The sequence below is a fragment of the Grampus griseus genome, assembly GCF_964374135.1.
Source record: "Grampus griseus genome assembly, chromosome: 8".
Lineage (NCBI taxonomy): Eukaryota > Metazoa > Chordata > Mammalia > Artiodactyla > Delphinidae > Grampus > Grampus griseus.
Window position 1 is genome coordinate 73,285,783 of NC_139002.1, and position 20,637 is coordinate 73,306,419.

General features: G+C 37.8%; 1 protein-coding gene across 2 annotated transcripts in view; it reads right to left on the bottom strand.

Moving 5' to 3' along the window:
* UEVLD (UEV and lactate/malate dehyrogenase domains) overlaps positions 1-20,065 on the bottom strand; it is a 46,483-nt gene extending 26,418 nt beyond the window's left edge. Inside the window, exons 1-5 of one of the 2 annotated variants that reach the window (XM_082659957.1) lie at positions 19,972-20,065; positions 12,919-13,003; positions 9,504-9,569; positions 3,790-3,953; positions 8-143 (exon numbers count right to left, since the gene is read on the bottom strand). In XM_082659957.1, the coding sequence (XP_082516083.1) occupies positions 8-143; positions 3,790-3,953; positions 9,504-9,569; positions 12,919-13,003; positions 19,972-20,013 (493 nt within the window). In that variant the 5' untranslated portion in view covers positions 20,014-20,065. Of the gene's footprint in view, positions 1-7; positions 144-3,789; positions 3,954-9,503; positions 9,570-12,918; positions 13,004-19,971 lie in introns of those variants that run through there. The other variant, XM_082659958.1, reaches the window with a different exon arrangement.
* Positions 20,066-20,637: the final 572 nt, after the last annotated feature.

Below are 20,637 nucleotides of genomic sequence, written 5' to 3' on the forward strand. Positions count from 1 at the left end.
TACAAACCTTCAGTGATTTTTGCAATATAGGCTAGCAAGTCTACCTGCTGTGCCTCATCAGATGATGGCAGAGAATACAGGGGAAGTTCTTCTTGAAACTTGGCAATCATTTCTTTAATTAATCCAACAATGACAGATTTAGGCTACAGAACAAACACAAAGGGAAAAGTTATGCAAAAATTTTGCTAAGGAATACTACCTTGTTACAGAGTTAGCCAAAAGAAAGTATTACGTCATGCTCTCATTTTTCGAAAACTACCATACAAATTATATGATACTTTTAACTGTTTTAATACATTTAATTGAAAAAAATTAATTTTTTAGCTGAAAAAAAAAGGGAGAAATGCTAACCCACATCTCCAAAAAGTGGGAAAACAGCATAAATGTGCTTACTAGCAGAGTACCTATATCTGGGAATGGTCTTGTCTGTCTTTTTTTAACTTTTTATTTTGAAATAATTGCAGACTTACAGAAAAGTAGCAAAAAAATAGTACAAAGAATTTCCATATACTCTTCACCCAGATTACTCGAATGTTAACATTTTATCAGATTTGCTTTCTTAGTCTCTTTTCCTCTATTTTCTGAACCGAGAGTAAACTGAAGATATGATACCCCTTCACCCCTAAATACTTTAGCATATATTTCCTAAAAGAGAGAACAAAACATTCTCCTATATAACCACTATCAAATCATAAAATTAATACTGATATTTATCTAATCCAGTACCGTTCATTTTAATTTAACTGGTTAAGCAACCTTAGTGAAATGCACTTAACCTCTCTGAGCTTCAGTATTATTAGCAATACAATGTGAATAATAAATCCCAATAATATGAGAAACAAATGAGCTAATGTATGCAAATTGTATGTTGTGAGTGTAAAATACGTTTTTTATTATTATTAGGAATATTCAGTGGCTTGCTCATTCTAAAAATTGCTTAATTTCTCAGAGTCTAGGTTTCACTCTAATAATTTTTTTTTTTGCGGTACATGGGCCTCTCACTGTTGTGGCCTCTCCCGTTGCGGAGCACAGGCTCCGGACGCGCAGGCTCAGCGGCCATGGCCCACGGGCCCAGCCGCTCCGCAGCATGTGGGATCTTCCCGGACCGGGGCACAAACCCGTGTCCCCTGCATCGGCAGGCGGACTCTCAACCACTGCGCCACCAGGGAAGCCCACTCTAATAAAATTTTTATTAGAATAAAAAAACTCATATACCTTTAAAGACTAAGCAGATAACATAATGTGTGAAGTTGTCAAGTGTAAGAAAATTTGCGGAGATGGTCACTGTGGTAAATTGCAAAGAGTACATGTATAGTCATTCAAATTCATATTAAGAAGAAAACAAAGCAAAATAAAACCACTGTGCTGTTCAAACAAAATTCTGTAGGCCTAATGCAGCACACTGACTCTCTTGGGGAAAATGTCTGCAATCCTTGGCCTAGATGACCTCTAGATTCCTTCTAGCTCCAAACTCTGTAGAGTTATACTATGTAATTCCAACTGCACGTGGAACTTAAAGTTTACGTAGTACTTTTAAAAATCATAACATCATACTTTTTTTAAATTGAAGTATAGTTGATTTACAATGTTGTGTTATAGCTTCAGGTGTACAGCAAAGTGATTCAGTTATATATATATATATATATATATATTCTTTTTCAGATTCTTTTCCATTATAGGTTATTACAATATACTGAATATAGTTCCCTGTGCCATATTATCTATTTTATATATAGTAGTGTGTATCTGTTAATCCCAAACTCCTAATTAATCCCTCCCCCTCCCCCAAATGTAGTTCTTCTAAATAGGGCCATTTAAATAATATAATATCTTCTTAAGACTAGTTTTAGCTTATAATAAAGAGGTTCAGAATAGTAAAATGGAATCAATACTGTCTGATCTGAAATCAAGCACAACCTTGACTAGATTATAGGACTATCTCTGAGTATTTATTAAACAAACAAAAGTATGAAAAGAGATGCCAAAGAAAACCAGAAAGAGGAAACAGGGAAGATAAATTCCCACAATAGGGCACAGATGTCAAAATACTGTTAAAGGATAGTATTTTTTTTTAAAGTTGTAAAAATGGATGAAAGAGATAAACAGACAATTCAAAAAAGAAGAAACGTACATGATAAATAAATGTATGATAAGATTTCAATTTCTCAAATAACCAAAGAACTAAACATTAAGGTTAAGACATCATTTTTGTCCTTCCAACTAACGAATTTTTATCATGCCCTATTCGTCACATTTAACTGGTAATCTTATTTAAATCACCAAGTAATGCAAATAATGCACAGGTTCATAAAGTAAAAGATTAATGTTTCCCCACCTAAACTCCACTACTGACAATTTGGTATGCAGCTTTTCTTTTTCTATTTCTTTTTTTCTTCTTTATAAAAGTTTTATTTATATGAAAAAAATAGAAAACCATAAAACAATATGAAATGCATCCACAATTGCATATCCTTTTACAATATGTATATAAAATAAGAAGTGATAATCCTAATGCCATCCTTTACTTCAACCTCACTCCTCTCTGACAGATCCCTGTCCTCCTGTCCTACAACTTTCTGGGTATATACAAATATATTATAAATTATCCTTTCATAAAAGTTGTAGTTACTTACAAAAATGAGAGCAGATTCTACATCCTTCTAAGTAAATGAACCATAGAGATAAGCAAAGGTTTGTTTTGTTTTAATGATAGTACCTTCTTTTATAGCACCCTTTAGAGCAAAGGTGCTGTAAAACAGGTACCCCCCATACTGATTTCTATTGATGGTAGAATTACAACATTTTGTCTACCTCTTGGAGGCCAATTTGGGAATATATAAGAATAGCCTTCAAAACATTTTAAAACTTTGATCCAATAATTCCATTCCTAGAGATTTATCATTAGGAAATTATTAAAGATTTATAAGATATATACATTTATATTTACATATATATTTAAGGATGCTCATTATTAAATTTCTAACAGCAATCTACATCAGGCAACCATTAAAAACCATGTGTTTTGAAAATATTGTTTAATATGGAAAAATGCTCAATATAATGATAGATGAAATATGCAGAATACAAAATTGCATAATGTGAGGGCTTGTATTTTTGTTCTGTTTTGTTTTGTTTCTGTTTTTTAAGTCTGGGCCATTTATTTTTATTTATTTACTTTTTTACTTTTATGTTTATTTATTTGGCCATGCCAAATTAGTGGGATTAGTTCCCCGAACCTGTGTCCCCTGCACTGGAAGCGCAGAGTCTTAATCACTGGACCACCAGGGAAGTCCCTGTGAGGGCTTGTAAAACACATAAGTTACAGTTTCATGCATTGCTGTGGGTGAATTTTTAAAACTTAATGCTCAGTTAAAACACAGCATGTAATAGAAGATTATATACAATATGATTCAATTTACATAAAGGTTAAAAACAGGCAAAACTACAAATAAATACACATATTACATAAGAATCTTTACTGGGGAGGAACTAGGAAATAATGCCCAATATTTTGCTAGTAGCTCTTCATTTGCTTTATCAAACGGCAAACAACTATAAAAAGACAGGGAGCAAACAATGGTTGCCTCCCAGACCTGGAGAGAGCAGCTAGCTTCATGCAGGGTTCTGGGTCTTGGGTGACTCTGGGGAGCTCAATTTCAAATTATTTTTAAAGATCATAAGAAGAATTATCATTGAAAGAAAATTCACTAACTTATTTGTACCATTAGGATCAAAGATAAATATTCAGAAAAATAAAAACTTTTAAAAGAAAATCCAAATTGATCTTACATGGCTCCAGTTTTGGAGATACGGCAAGTATATTCTGCCTTGAGCATCCACATGTTTTCCAACTAAGATTCCCATATTTGCAGTTGGCTTTAAGAAGCAAATGGGGGGAGCAAAAGGGTGAGAATCCAAAATCCACAAACGAATTGGTATGTTATATGTATTACCTATTTGAGACAAAATAAACACATCTTCAAACAATAATGAACCACACACATTATATTTATGGTATAGCTAGGTGGCATTTTAAAACACAAGTCTAGTCAAGTTTATAGATAAAGGATTTATGTAAACTGAGGCCTATTTTCCTATTTTCATCCACATTCACATTGGAAATATGCTCCCATTAAAGCACCAGTATAACGTTTAAGGAAATATAATCAAGACAATGGCCAGTTTATTCAATTCAATTCAATAAATATTTATAGGACCTACTGTGCTAGGAGTATGGGATACATCTTCTTTAGGTAACCTTCTTTGCTCCACCCAATTTATTTGCCTACAAGTCTGTTTCTCTTTTTACACTATAAACGTCTAGAGATGATTATGTATTATTATTTCCATGTCCCCTACAACAAGTATAGTGCCTAACATACTGGATACTCAATAAAAATTTCTTATATAAATAAGAATGAATGAATGGGGACTTCCCTGTTGGTCCAGTGGCTAAAACTCCGCACTCCCAATGCAGGGGGCCCAGGTTCGATTCCTGGTCAGGGAACTAGATCCCACATGCCTCAACTAAGAGTTCACATGCTGCAACCAAAGATCCCGCATGCCACAACTAAAGATCCTATGTGCTGCAACTAAGACCCAGTGCAGCCGAATAAATAAATAAATACATATTTTTTAATGAGTGAATGAATGAACAAATGAAAGATGCATTTGATACTGGCCCTCAAGTTGCTCATTAATTGCAGATAGTGTAACATACAAGCTGGGTTAGATACATACAACTTAGAGCTGAAAATAACCTTAACAGTCACCTTGTCCAGTGGCTCTTAAATTTTAGTGTACTGAGATAGGAACCCAAATGAAAGCTCTTCCATGTACATGTACCATGTAACCATGTACCATGTACTGTGTAACCCTGTACCACATACTATGTAACCATGTATGTCATGCCTACTGAGAGCCAAAATCTCTGACTGTTTTGGTTTACAGGAAGCCCAAAGTTAAACCTAATATAAGTGCAAAAACTAACCTTAAACTAGAAATTTGATCAATTATCTTAACTGTTCTATTTTATCTCCTGATATTTATTCCTGCTTTCACAGTCTTAATGCATATGTCTTTCAATATATTTAAAATCCTGGCTGCTCAGGAGCACAAATGCCTAGGTTCAAATCCTAGTTGCACACATTACTAGCTATATGATTTTAGGCAAGTTACTTAACTTCTCTGTGCCTCAACTCCTTCCTCTACAAAATGAGAATAATAAAAGCTCCTACCTCATAGGATTGTTGTGAGGATAAAATTAGTTAAGGTACATAAAATGCTTAGAACAGTACATGACATGGTAAGTACCATGACGGGTTGGCAATTTTTACAATTTACCTCAAACCCATTTTGGAAATAAGCAAGGTATAAATAAAAAGTTTTCTTCTCCACTGCAATCTTTTTCTTACTATGGAAATCCTCTACTTTTTTCATCCTGCTTCCTCCTGCCCTAAGCACAATGATACTCAGCTCCGTCTGCATATTAGAAATGCTTAAGGAACTCTGAAACATACCAATATCCAGGCCTCTCCCCAAAAGTTTCTGATTCAGTGGGACAGGGTCTGGACAACATTTTTTAAAAGCTTCCCATGTAATTCTAGAGAACTGAAAGTCACTACATAATAGAAATGTCCTAGTACTATTTCTACTATTTTATATCAGCAGTTCTCAGAACCATATTCCTCTTCTAATTTTATCTAAGTATTAAAAAAACTTTTTATTTGGGTATAATTGATATATAACACTGTATTAGTTTCATGTATACAACGTAATGATTCAATATTTGTATATATTGCAAAATAATCACCACAATAAGTGTAGTTAACATCCATCACCATACATAGTATCTAAGTACTTACAGTATGGATACAGGCATAGCTGTTGGTACTCTATGATTATAAAGTCATGTGATCACAGCACCACAGAGTGACCAACAGGTATTGAGACACATCATCACATTCCTCCAGAAGTCACCCTGTCTAATGTTATATACTCTAGACCAGTGTTTTTCAAATGTTGGTCACAATAAATAGGTCATGAAATTAATTTAGTAGGCTGCAAACAATAATATTTAATTTTAGTTATATACATATATAACTATGTATACGAAAGTATTTCTTATTGTGGGTCACAATCAAACATTTATAAGCCACTGTTTGGACCATGCAATTTTTTTTTTTTCCACGCTGTGCAGCATGTGGGATCTTAGTTCCCTGACCAGGGATTGAACACATGCCCCCTGCATTGACAGTGCAGAGTCCTAACCACTGGACCTCCAGGGAAGTCCTAGGCCATGCAATTTTTTTTGTTTTGGAGTGGTAGTCCCAATCTCGATGGAGCCATTTTCTAATGTTAATCACTACACATTAAAGAAAAGGAAAGGAATGTCTATTGAAGGTATCTTCCTGGTTGATCAAGGATCTGCTGCCTCGATCAATGCCTCTCCCCAGCAGCATTCATGCATTTTAATATCACACTCCTGGCAAAGCGCATGGTGAGCCTGATTCCCATGTCTATAACTTGTAAGATTTCACTACTGGTATTCTCTGTGCCCTTCTTCCTTCTTTCTCATTCTTTTCTGTCAGCAAATGCCCTGCCTCCTACCCTGCCCACTTAATTTCAGTAATTCATTAGCAAAGAGTCAGGACTCCTGGTAGAGTCCTCAGATTTAAAGTAATTATATCGTAAGGACATAATTTAAGTTAGTTGTAAATAAAGTTCAGATGGGTATCATCTTACTAAGATGATACACATCTCTAAACAATGGGTGGGTGAAGGAAAAGTGTCATCACAACCTTGACACAATCTTGGAGGGATAAGAAATAATCCAGAAAATTTCTGCAGGTATATATAAGGAAATATCAACAGAAGATTCACCTGGGGAACAGGACTGGGTGGGAGGTTAGATATAAGCTTAACCTCGTCTCTTTTCAATTATTAAAAATTTTTTAACATGAGCATGTACTATTATTATACTAACAAAACTAGTAACCAGATAAAAGTAACAAAAGCATGCAAATAATAATGGCCAACGTTTATTAGGCACTTACTATGTGCCAGGAACTATGCTAAGAGCTTTACTTAGACTAATGCATTTAATCCTCAAAATTGTAGAGTTAGGCTCTATCATTGGCCCATTTTACAGATGAGAAAGATAATACATTCTGACCTTCTGATCAGCAGGAAATAACTAGTATGCATCACAAGGAGTTGCTATAATTCCAGTCAAAAGCAAAGGGGAAAAAGAGTGGACTACCAAAAAAAAAAACCAAAAGATATTGCAGGTACCATTACTACCTTGGAATTACTACCAGCATAAGAATCAATGACCTGACTCCACCGCTCTAGGAAGATGCAGAGTGCCAATGAGTGGCATCTTAAGATAACTTTTATGCCCTCCTGTAACCTCCCCACATTGTCCTAGAAACTGAGGGCTACTAAGCAATGATTCATTTAAATTTGTAAGTTCCTCTGTCAATATGCAACTACCCTTGAAATCACTGGGGTTGGTAAGAACTATGGAATCAGTCAATCAATCAATCAATCAATCATTGGGGTGGTAAGAATTCTTTCTCTCTCTCTCTAACATCTAACCATAATAAACACAGAATACAAGTAATGGGAAACAGGTCTCAGTAAAATTCTCTAGGCAGCCAGAAAACAGTCTGAGAGCTTGGGAAGGGAGAAGCAAGGAAAGAAAATAAAAATCGACTCTATACCTGCTCTGCCTACCTCACTGCAATTTTTTCAGAGTCCACTGCTACCTACTTTCATCTCCAACCACATTGCTATTCATAAAAACCAAACTGGATTTCTAAGCATTCTCTGTGGCAAAGGAGATGTTATGATTGGACATACACAGAGGAAGAATAAAACATGAGTGAACCTCTGGCAGTAAGTCATCATGGGGGCAGGGGGAAGCAATAAAGGAGGGTTTGTAACAGTCTAGCCACTACCATAATGAAGCACTTACTTTGAAAAAAGTCCCCCAAAATACATCTTCTTGGTGTCTGTTGGGCAATGTGCTCCTATAATACAGCGATGAATTCTTTGTAAGAGACAGCAAACTGCACTGCTCTCTCCCCATTTGGTTTCCAGATCTTCCTCAGCCCTTTTTCCGTGCACCTCCTCTTTCATATACCCAGTAAGTTCATCTATTCCTAAGCCCTTCAGTCAGTAATCAAAGAAACTAACTCAATCATTCAACAAATATTTACCGAGCATTTTCTATAAGCACAGCACTGTATATTAGTGATTTTGGATGTTATTCCTCCTGAGATTATTTGCATTTTAAAAGGGGAATGGATTTTTAATGGTGGAATTCCAAGCACCACTTCAGAGAAATAATTGGAACCAATGCTCCTCTGGTGTTCTTCAAATCATACTAGATAAGCAAGCTCCTATGACACCCATCTGACAGGTTAGTCCTGTTAAACGTTGAAGGAAGTAGGTCTAGACAAACAGAATTAATTATAGGGAAGTTAGTGATTTTTTTTTTATTTTTGGGCAAACACTTAGCTATTTTAACCTGTCAGGTGATCTGAAAATATGTTGCTTTTTTTGAGCTTTAATGGCACCTGTGTTTTAAAAATTTCCTATTGGGTTTTAAGTTCCAGTCTGATACCAGCTGTGTGGACTCAGGTAAACCACGTGACCAGGACTCAGTTTCACCAACAGAATGGGGATAATGCTACATCATATAGAGGGAAAGGGAGGGGAACAAAACATTCAGGTAATGGGATAAAAAGGTGGGATCCCTGCAGTTTGCTATGGAAAGCAGAGTTAACTCTCCACAAGCGCAGGCCTATGTCTGTCTTGCTCGCCTCTGTACCTCAAAACCTAGCAGAGTAGTGGGCAGATAGTTGACATTCAATAAATAAATATTCGTTGAACTGAACTGAATTTGTTGGTATTAACCTAAGCCTTCCTTCACTGGGACAGCATTCTGCTACATCCAGTAAGGTTCAGTATAGATCATATACATGTTAAAACACTTTGAGGGGAATTCCCTGGCAACCCAGTGGTTAGGACTCTGAGCTTCCACTGCTGGGGGCCCGGGTTTGATCCCCGGTTGGGGGAACTAAGATCCCGCAAGCCACATAGCGTGGCCAAAAAAATAAATATTTAAGGACTTCCCTGGTGGCGCAGTGGTTGGGGGTCTGCCTGCCGATGCAGGGGACGCTGGTTTGTGCCCCGGTCCAGGAAGGTCCCGCATGCTGCGGGGCGGCTGGGTCTGTGAGTCGTGGCCACTAGGCGTGCGCGTCCAGAGCCTGTGCTCCGCGGTGGGAGGGGCCGTGGCGGTGGGAGGCCCAGGTACCGCAAAATAAATAAATAAATATTTTAAAAATAAATAAATAAAAAATTGACCAGCTCGTAAAAATGTTCTCTAAAAAAAAAAACAAAACCACTTTGAGAATGTTATGGAACTAAACAAATATAAGTTTTAATTAAACTGCTCTTTTAGAAAATTCCCACATTTTCTCAACTTCCATACTTACCCTGATACATCACAGGAATAGTGCCGGTGAAGTTCAGCAGGTTTTTCTGGGAACTATCTTTGAAAACTGGAAGAAAAAAAAGCCCCAGAATGCACAATCAGAAGTAGGAAGAATTGTATTAAAGTGTGTGCATGTACATACACACATACAGAAACACACATAATTTCTAAACACCATCATCTAGGAATCAGTAAATATGTTGACAAGGGCAAAGAACTAAATGATGTTCTCTTAGAAGGCAGAGCAGGTAGTTGAAAGAACACAGGACTTAAGATACTGAAATCCCAAGTTTTTGGCCGACTTTTCCTACTTAGAGGTGATGGAAGAAATTTTCACACATTGAGATACGGAGAAGTCATCCTAGCTTATACATTATTTAACTTAAGCTTTATGCTAACTAGAATAGCCAGTTTTGTGGCCCATTAAACATACATTGTACATCTGCTTTAATCATTAAAGAAAAGGGTGCATTGTCCAGAAGTAAAGAATGTCTGTTTTGAAGACAGAGATAAATGCCTCCCTTCCCTAAAACATCAACGCTAGCACTCCTTCAATGATAAAGCTCCCTTCACAGGCGCCAAGGCCATGCTGACTCATTGTGTGCATGCTCATTTGTCTTTTTTTGAAACCTTGAAGGAATGCACCCCTGTGATGTTTGATGTTCTTTGCTCTGACAGATATAAAACTGTGCTGAAAACCATGCTTCTTCGGAAAGCTCTTCAGAACTATCTGAGGCTATAGTGCTCAGACTGGCTCAAATAAAACTCTTTTCTATTCCTATTATAGACTGTTTATTATTTCCGTCGACAGAGGCATGTGACTTTTGGTTACTTTAACCTCTTTGAACTTCAGTTTCATCATCTATAAAATAAAGATGTAAAATCTATAAAGACTGCATCATAAAGTTGTCACAATGATTAAATGAGATGATATGAAAACCCTTAATAAGAAGTAAAGGATTATAAAATGTGGGGACATTATCAAATAACTGCCACATGTAACATCAGTTATAAGCACTTTCAGATATCAGATTATAACTTTTATAATCAGAAAAAAGAAGTTAGTTTTACTTTTGAAAGTGACCTTTTAGAAGGATTAATAATTATCTTTGCTTTCTCTAACTCCATTATTCTCAACCTTTTCTCAATCTTCACATCCCTGAAATTTCAACTTACCCATCTGGGACACACTGATGGAGAATCAATGCCCTAATTTCTGAACTGAATACCGAAAACACGACATCTGGTTTCAAACTGTCAAACTGCCTTGGAATGTGGTCCTTTAAGGACTTCAGTAGCTTACTATACTATTTATGCAGGGGAAGAAAAAAGTCTAAATAGATTTGATGACCTATCAGAAAGGGAGAAGAAGAAAAGCCAGGCTGACAGAAAACTCAAGGCCAAGAGTGTACATAAGTACAAATATTTACCTTGAACTATATGGGTGAAAGGTAACAATGGGTGAAGGGATCACTCTAAGGCAAAACTAAAATGGACAGAGGAGTGGAACAGGGATTGTTTCTCAGGGACACAGAAGAACCTGAAAATGTGGTAGAGAAACTACAGGTGTAAATAGTCATTGTCCAAATTATTCAAAAAGCCAAAAGAAAAATGATTATAATACCTGACTAACATTGTCTTCAATAATAAAATGCACCTTGACAATATTAATCCTATAGCGTGAGGGTTTAATGGCACCACAACCTACTTCCTCTAGATGGGGGAAATGAGAATTAACTGGTATAACAAAGGCTTAAATCTATAAGATTACTTATAGATTGTAAAAGAACAAGTATTATTCAAGCAGAGGGCAAGATGGACATGAGTACAAGCCCCAACTCCATGCCTAACTAGCTGTGTAATCTTAAGCAAGTTATTTAAACTCTCTGAGCCTCAGTTTCTTTCTCTGAAAAATGAAGATGATAATACGCACCTCACAGCTTTGGTTGTACAAGAATATGTAAAATAATATAGATAAAACATTTGGAAGTATATCTGGTGTTCAATAAATAGTAGCTGTTAAATCCCCCATCCCAGGCATTTATGCAGCACCAGATACCAGGGTGCTAATCAAGAGAGGCCAGACACAGGTAATCCAGAATCTAATCATTTCTTCCACACATAAAATTAGCTATTCCTAAGAAATACTCCAATAATGCCTCAAATTTTCTAATATATTATTCTGAATTAGACATATTTTTGTAACCCAAGCTAATTCAAATACAAAACATACCCATGTAGAATAAAGGAGTTTTTCAAAACTGTGTGTTTTGACTAATTCGTGGGTCCTGAAATCAATTTAGTGAGTCTCAATCAGCATTTTTTTTTAAAACGGTATGGAATGGAATAGAAGAGAAAACACCAAGGTGTACATAATACTTTAGTTGTGTGTATATGGGGTCATGATATAAAACACATTTCCAAGTGTGGGTTGTCGTCAGAAATTTTGAAAGATAGTAAAGTAAAATCTTTCTCAGGTAACCAGACCCTCTATATTAAGTGAAGAAGATAACTAAAACTTTGTTATTAATTTATTATCAACCATATATGTGGTAGGCAGAATAATAGCCTCCATGGATGTCCAATATCCTAATCCTTGGAACCTGTGCATATGTTACCTTACTTGGTAAGAAACTTTTCAGATACAATTAAGTTAAGGACCCTGACATGGGGAAATTATCCTGTATGATTAGAGTGGGCCTAAGCTAATCACATTTGGTTCTTAAAAGCAGAGAACCTTTTCTCTGGAGATGTGACTACAGAAGGATGGTCAGAGAGATGTAACATTGCTAGCTTTAAAGATGAAGGAAGGTGACCTTGAGCCAAAGAATATGGGTGACATTTAAAAACTTAAAAAAAGCAAGAGAATATATGATCTCCCAGAGCCTCCAAAAGGAACTAAGACCTGCCAACACTTAACCTACAGAGACCTGTGTTGGGCTTCTAGACAAATAACTGTAAGATAGTAAATTTATGTTGCTTTTTTTTTTTAAGATTTTTTTTTTTTTGATGTAGACCATTTTTAAAGTCTTTACTGAATTTGTTACAATATTGCTTCTGCTTTATGTTTTGGTTTTTTGGCCTCAAGGCATGTGGGATCTTAACTCCCTGACCAGGGATTGAACCTGCACCCCCTGCATTGGAAGGCGAAGTCTTAACCACTGGACCACCAGGGAAGTCCCTGTGTTGTTTTAAGCCACTAAATTTGTGTTCATTTGTTACAGCAGCAATAGAAAACTAATACCATATAAATTTTATTAACTTAAATTTCCTCAAAAACCACAGGTCATAAAGTGTAGCTCAAAATCAGGGGATAAAAGAGAGAAATGAGAAATTATAATAAGTTTGTAGATCTCTAGGAACAAATAATTAATAGTTTAAATAATGTAGCAAAAACTAGAGGATACAATTCTTACCATAGGTATCCATGGAATATCTGAAATGTGGGAAAAACGTATTTACATTCTTCAGTTCTTCCATAGTTAGATCCCTGAACTTGTACTGAAGAGAGAAAAATGAACACGGAATAAGAATAAAATTATAAGCAACAGAACAATTACAAATTAACATTTAACTGAACACTTACTATGTGCTAGGCCCTGGGCTCTGAGTTTTACAAACATGAATAGTATTTGACTTCATCCTTTTAATAACGACCCTATGAAGTAGGCAGGGCTTATAACTGCTTGACTTTATAGAAGATGAAAATGAAAGCTAGAGAATCAAAATAACTTGCTGTGGTAGATAGCAAGTTAAGTAGTGAAGCCAGAGCTCAAACCCAGTGCCTGGGCCTTTAATCACTATATCAAATGCCTCCAAATACTTCCTGAAGGCTTAAGAAGTAGGGCAGGATGTAGCACCCCGGTCATCACTGTAAGATCCACCTCTCGTGCCTGAATATCTCATTCACTTGAGACATCCTGAATTTCCCTACCTGGTACCGCAGCTGGGTTTCAAAGGGAAAACAGAAAGCATGCAAAGGTTTGCAGTCAGGTTGAGTGACCTGCCTCCTCATTCATCCAGATGTAGTCTCAGAAATACTACCTTGGTTGCCCTGTGGGCAAAATCATTTAACTTCTTTGAACTTATTTTCTCATTCGCAAAGAGAAATTATACCCACCTCCTGGACTTGTGCTAGGCATTAAATGAAAAAAAAAAAAGTATGTTAAGAGTCTATTACCATTCTGAAATGAAATTAAGAAAACAATTACGTTTACAATAGCATCAAAAAGAATAAAATACTTAGGAATAAATTTAACAAGATGCAAAACTTACACTCTAAAAACTACAAAACATTGTTGAAAGAAATTAAAACAGATCTAAATGAATAGAAAGGTATCCCTTGTCGATAGATCAGAAGACTTGATATTGTTAAGATGGCAATGTTCCCCAACAGATTCAACAATCGCCAATCCATATCAAAATCCCAGCTGACTTTTTTTGCTCATTTGCAAAAATTTACGAACGGACCTTAAAATTCATATGGAAATTCAAGGAATGCAGCCAAAACAATCTTAAAAAAGAATTAAAAAGAGCTTCCCTGGTGGCGTGGTGGTTAAGAATCCGCCTGCCAATGCAGGGGACACGGGTTTGAGCCCTAGCAGGGGAAGATCCCACATGCCACGGAGCAACTAAGCCTGTGCACCACAACTACTGAGCCTGCGCTCTAGAGTCCACGAGCCACAACTACTGAGCCCATGTGCTACAACTACTGAAGCCAGTGCGCCTAGAGTCCGTGCTCCGAAACAAGAGAAGCCACCGCAATGAGAAGCCCGGGCACCGCAACAAAGAGTAGCCCCCGCTTGCCGCAACTAGAGGAAGCCCGAGTGCAGCAACGAAGACACAATGCAGCCAAAAACAAATTAAAAAAAAAAAAAGAAGTCGGAGGATTCATACTATAATCAAAAAGACAGTAACAAATGTGGGAAAGGATGTGGAGAAATCAGAACCCTCATATACATACACCACTGCTGGTAGTAAAATGGTGCAGCTGCTTTGGAAGAGTTTGGCAGTTCTTCAAAAGATTAAACACAGAGTTACCATATGACCCAACAATTCCACTCTGAGGTATATACCCAAGAAAAATGAAAACATGTCCACACAAAAACTTGTGCACAATTGTTCATAGCAGCATTATTCATAACAATCAAGAAGTGAAAACAATCCAAATGTCCATCAACTGATGAATAAAGTGTGACATATCCATAAAATGGAATATTCAGCCATAAAAATGAAGAACTGATACATACTTGGATACACCTTAAAAACATTACACTAAGTTAAAGAAAACAGACACAAAAAGCCACATATTGTATGACTTGTATATAAAGTACCCAAAATAGGCAAATCCATAGAAACAGAAAGTAGCTTAGTGGGTGCCTAGGGCTGGAGGAGACTGGGAGAAAATAAAATAACTGCTAAGAGATCCTATTTCCTCTCTCTGAGTCTTAAGTTTTTCACAGGCAAAAGAGATATAGCTCTACTGCCTGCCAACTTCAGCAGGTATGTATGAAGATCTCATGATTAACATATGTAAAAGTGAGATATTAAACAAAATATGTATACAATAGTAAGTACCGACAGGAAACGAATCGACAAAGCATACCTAGGTTACAGAAAGGCCTCTGAAAAGAGCTGTCTACAATTCACATTAGAGCCTAGAACGGTACAGAAAATTAGAGGGAAGGAGGAAGGTCATTTTAAGATGGGAAAGAATTTGGCAGAAGAAAAAGTGTATAATTAACAACTTGAGGACTAGAAACATCTCTTACTCATTTTTATTTCCCCATAGCATTTAGCACAGGGTACGGCTTCAATAAATGCAGGCTAATTGGATGGGAGTTAGCAAAGAGGCAGATTTATATGAGTAGAGTGGATATAGAAAGCAATTATGATCCAAAGGACTGAGCATCGATCACTAAGATCACTAAAACTAAGAATCGATCAGTATTAACTACAGCAGGGTAAAAATGAGTCCCAGATTCAGTGAAAACAAAAGTGAATGAAACCATCCCAACTCCAGACACTACACAAATGTACAAAAGGCTGCATTGTTGTCACCTGGAATATATATTTATTATGAACCAAATAATTTTTGTTTTGTCTTCTATTTGATGTTATAAGCTGTTTTCTACATCCTTAACATCCTCTGAGAATGTAATGATTAATGGCTGCATAGGGCTATATACCAGAACTGATCTAACTGCAAAACTGACATAAAAGTTTGTCAAAAGCACTCTTTGTTAGGGCTTGAAAATCCAAACATCACTACTAGTCGAATATGTGATTTGCCTTTCTGACGAAAAACACCTATTTTATCTGTCCTAGAAAAATAAAAAGCACATCATTTTCACTATATATGAAACAGAGTATCTTCTTAGTGTAATATTAAGACATATATTCCATTACTGTTCCTATACCACCTAAGAGAAGCTTGTATAACATTCTCCAAGGAATATGCCTCAGACAATGCCATTTGCTTAAAGGGTGCAGGCAGGGAACTAAAGAGGAAAACTGGCCCATGAGATTCTAAAACTAAAGCAATTATACTATCATAAAAATCAGTTGAAAAATTGAGGAGTTACTAAAAGTTTAACTTTATCCACTATACTACAGTATGTTTATTTAGTAGACTGATACTTACGAACATCAAGAGTACTCCTGTATGACATTGCTCAAATGTTGGACACCCTGAGGAATACTTTGTGGCATCATTTTATTAAAAAAAAAAATTAAACATTAATGAATCTTACAGATCAAATCCAATCCTATTATTTCATAACTGAGCAAATCGAGGTTAAGTTACCTGTCCAAGGTAACTTGGCCAGGGGAGTGGGAAATAGGAATTAGGGAACCAGAGAAGTTTTCTAAACTTAATATTTAATACAATTAAAGAATATATATACAGGGCTTCCCTGGTGGCGCAGTGGTTGAGAGTCCACCTGCCGATGCAGGGGACATGGGTTCGTGCCCTGGTCCGGGAAGATCCCACATGCTGCGGAGCGGCTAGGCCCGTGAGCCATGGCTGCTGAGCCTGCGCGTCCGGAGCCTGTGCTCCGCAACGGGAGAGGCCACAGCAGTGGGAGGCCCGCATACCGCAAAAAAAAAAAAAAAAAAAAGAATATATATACATATAAACATATATGTACATATATATACATTTTGAAGAATAAACACTCAGGCACCAACTCACCCATGTTTGATATAGAACAGTGCTGTCCAACAAAACTTTCTGCCATGATGGAAAAGATCATTATGTGTTCTGTCCAATACAGTAGCCACAAGTGGCTACTGACACTTAATATGTGGCTGGTGTGACCAAGAAACTCATTTTTAATTTTATCTAATTTTGATGAATTTAAAGAGCCACATGTAGCTAGTGGCTACCATACTGGACAGCACAGACCTTTCCAATTCTATTACACCTGTCCGGGTGCTCCTTCTCTTAACCATTCAACTGCCTACCTTAAATTGTGTGGTCACACTCCTTTGCTTTTGCCCTCCATAGTTTTTATCGCATTTGTGTGCGTCCCTAAACACCACACTGTTGTTTCATTGTTTCTTGTTTTAATCAAAATATAATCTTGCATATAACCTCCAATTTTTTTCACTGAATATAATGTTTCTAAGATTCACTTGTATTGTTGCATGTTGTAGTTCATTCATTTTCACTGCTGCATAGTATTTTCCATTGTGTGAATGAGTACAGAACAAATTATCCTTCCTTCTGTCAATGAACATTTGGGTTGTTTCTACTTTTTAATGATGAGTAATTCTGTGAATGTCTCTTGCTTCATATATTATGAATTCTCTATGGTAACTACCACAGAGTTTAAAATTCCCATTCATCCACATCCTCCAAACCCTTTGAAATGACCTTAATTTATGACAATCTAGTGAGAGAAAATGGTGTTTTACCATGCTCTCAATTTGCTTTTCCATGGTTACTAATGGGTTGAGCAAACATTCATTTCCCTGATTCTTCTTTTTTTAAAAAGTGATTATTCGTGTCTTTTGTCCAATTTTCTATTGGTTTTAATATTGATTTGTAGGCTAATTTATATATTCTGGATACCAATACTTTGTCAATTATGCATTAAAATATTATTCTCCAAGTTTGTATTTTGCCTCTTCACTCTCTTCATGGTGTCTTTTTATACATAAAAGTTCTTAATTTGAATGCAATCAAATTTATCACTCTTCTTTGAGTATTTTACGTCTTGTTTAAAAAATGTTTGCATACTCTGAGTCCATGAAGATTCTTTCCTACGTTTATCTCTATACGTTTTAAAGCTCGTCTTTTACACTTGAATCTTCAGTCCACGGGGAATTTTTATGTTTGGTCAGAGGTAAGGGTCCAATTTCATTTTCGCCTGTATAGATAATCATTTGTCTCTGCATTCTCCTTTCTGTAGTTATCTGCAATGCCTCTTCTGTTTTATATCACATTTCCAAACACGTGTGAACATGGTTCTAAGCCCTCTAGTCTGTTCCACTGGTTAATTTGTCTGTCCTACACCAACATCACACTAAGCCTCCATTACTAGTCTTGACATCTGGTAGAGCAAGTCCCACACCTATTCTTCTGTAAAAATGTCAAGATTATTCCTGGCCTTCTGCCCTTCCAAATGATTTTAGAATCAGTCTGAAAAGTTCGCCAAATACCCTGTTAGAATTTTGATTGGAATTGCATTGGCTCTATAGATCAATCTGGAGAGAGCTGACATCTTCACATCCATGAAGCTGGAATATTTATCTAGGTTGGAATACTTATTAGGTTTCATTTGTTTTCAATAAGATTTTTCATGTTCTCCTTACAGTTGCTTGATTTTAATGTATTGTTCACTTCACAAATGTTTCAGCAGTAAAATTATTTCCAAGTATTAAGTTATTATATTATTTGCCTACCTTGAGGGTTAAGGACCTTTGGAAATACCTGCTGGACTAACGTGTTTCTAAATGGTCTCCTTAATTTACACATCCAACAGACATTTATTAAGCACCTAAGTGCCAGACTCCATGCTATGCACTGATGATAAAAAACAAAAACAAAAACCTTCCTCAACTATACTGGTCCCACCCTTGAGAAAATTATTGTCTCTCTTTTGTCATTTTCCTGCATTCCAGTTCCACCAAAATTATGAAGTTCTTTTTCTATTCTCAGCTTTAGCAATTCTTCCCCCTGGACAATACACCATGCTTCCGTCACTGAAAAACTTGATAGAGTGGTTCTTTTAATTTCATGTTCTCTGAAGAGGAGACAGGAAGGGTGTAATCCTAAGGACGATGATACTTCTCTTCCTACAAGACCTACACACCTGTCACAGTAGATAAAATCATTCAAATCAAGTATATAAACAATTTCAATCATAAGGCTTCAAAACCTCGAAGGGGTGTACAAACTGCCCCAACAAAGAAAGACACAGGCAAACCCAACTAAAGAGAGAGCAGTTTATCTTGAAAGGAAAATGTAATCAAAAGAACCAGAAAAGTATGTGCATGTATATGATTCATATTTAACTGCTGCCATTACATTTTGCTACTGTTTTATTCTGAATGTATCATGTCTCATGCTTCAATAAAATTTTAAACAAAACAAAAAAACGGCATAAACGTACCGTTTCCGCATAGGGAAGTTTTCAGAAGCATTATGAATCATATAACTAAGAAACTGGTGGAAAAGGTGGTTGCCTCAGACTGTACACTGGTGGGGAATCAGAGAGCCTGAACTAAGAGCCTGGTGTAACATAGAAACTGGCGTTAGTCATGCCCGAGAAACGCAGGTCAGACTTCCGGGTCAGCCCTCCACCTCAACCTTTCAACATTACGAGGATCTCTTCCGGGCCTTCCAACCCTGTCTTCATTCTTAAGTCTACACAGGTCTTTCATTCACTGCACAGTTACTCAGCACTCCGTCGTGTCAGGTTAGGTGATGGGAATACTACAGCACTCTCTCTGCCATCAGAGTTCACCGCCCGAGTAAGGTTTGTATGTAAATAATTACTCCACGATGTGATAATCGATATTTCTGAAAGCAAGTAAAGGAGGTAGTGATTCTGTTTCTAGGGAGTGACATCTGAGTTGAGTCCTACAAAGGATTAGCCACGCGAATCATAAAAAAAAGGGGGTGGGGTGAGGGCAGGCCATTTCTGCAGAGAGAAAGGCATGGTTAAAGGGACTGGCGAGGGCTGGAAGCTGAGACCAAGAGAAGCTGGTGGCGTGAGAAGGTCTCACAGCGGGTGGAGGTTGGGGGATCTCGGATTTGCAGGCGAAGCCAGAGCCCCGGCCTCGGGAAGGAGAGGTCCGCGCCCTCCCTGCGGCCACTCCCCGCAGTCGGCTTCAGGCCAGCCCACCCCCCGCTCCAAGCCCCTTGACAAACCGGGGAAACGCCCCAAGGAGGTGGCCCGGCCAGGGGTGGAAACGCCCCCAAGCCCCGGCGCCCCAGACCCTGCCCGGCGGGCTGGCCGCACCTTGCCAAGCAGTCGCGTCACACCCTCACTGTTGAACTCCATCTCCAGCCAGGACCGTGAGTCGGGTTCTTAGACCCCAGCCCGGGAATCTCCTTCCGCACTGTCCTGGACGGGGACTGCCGAGGATCAAACTTCCCGAGAGGTTCAAGGCCCCGCCCCTTCCCAGACTCGAAAGTCCACCGGTGTCCAACGCCCTAGGCTCAGCGAGGCTCCGCCCCGAGTCGCACCACCGCTCCTCCGCGAACCCCGAGCGCGTTCAGAAACGCGTGAGCGCCAAGGAAACCACGACCCAGCTTGCTGGAGGGAAACTTGGGGACATCGGTGATGACAGGAATAGGAAGGACCCGAGGAGAAGCAGTAAAGGAGGTAGAAGATATTGGCGCTGTTCTGGGAGAGAGTTTCGAGAAGGATATGATAAATTCAGTAGAGTATCGAGAAAGATCAAGAAAGACCCCAAATTGTGGTTGGATTTAGGAAGGAAGAGGTAATGGAGCTTCAAAAGAGAAATTTCGGGGGGGCTGGATAGGAAAACGGACGCAGGAGAATTGTCAGAACTGGGAAATAAGACAGCCGAGTGAGGGTGGTGTGCCTTTGGCGGGGCGGGGCAGAGCATAACAGCGTTGGTGGCCGAGAGAGGAAAAAGTCAGGCAACAGAGTTTGAAGACA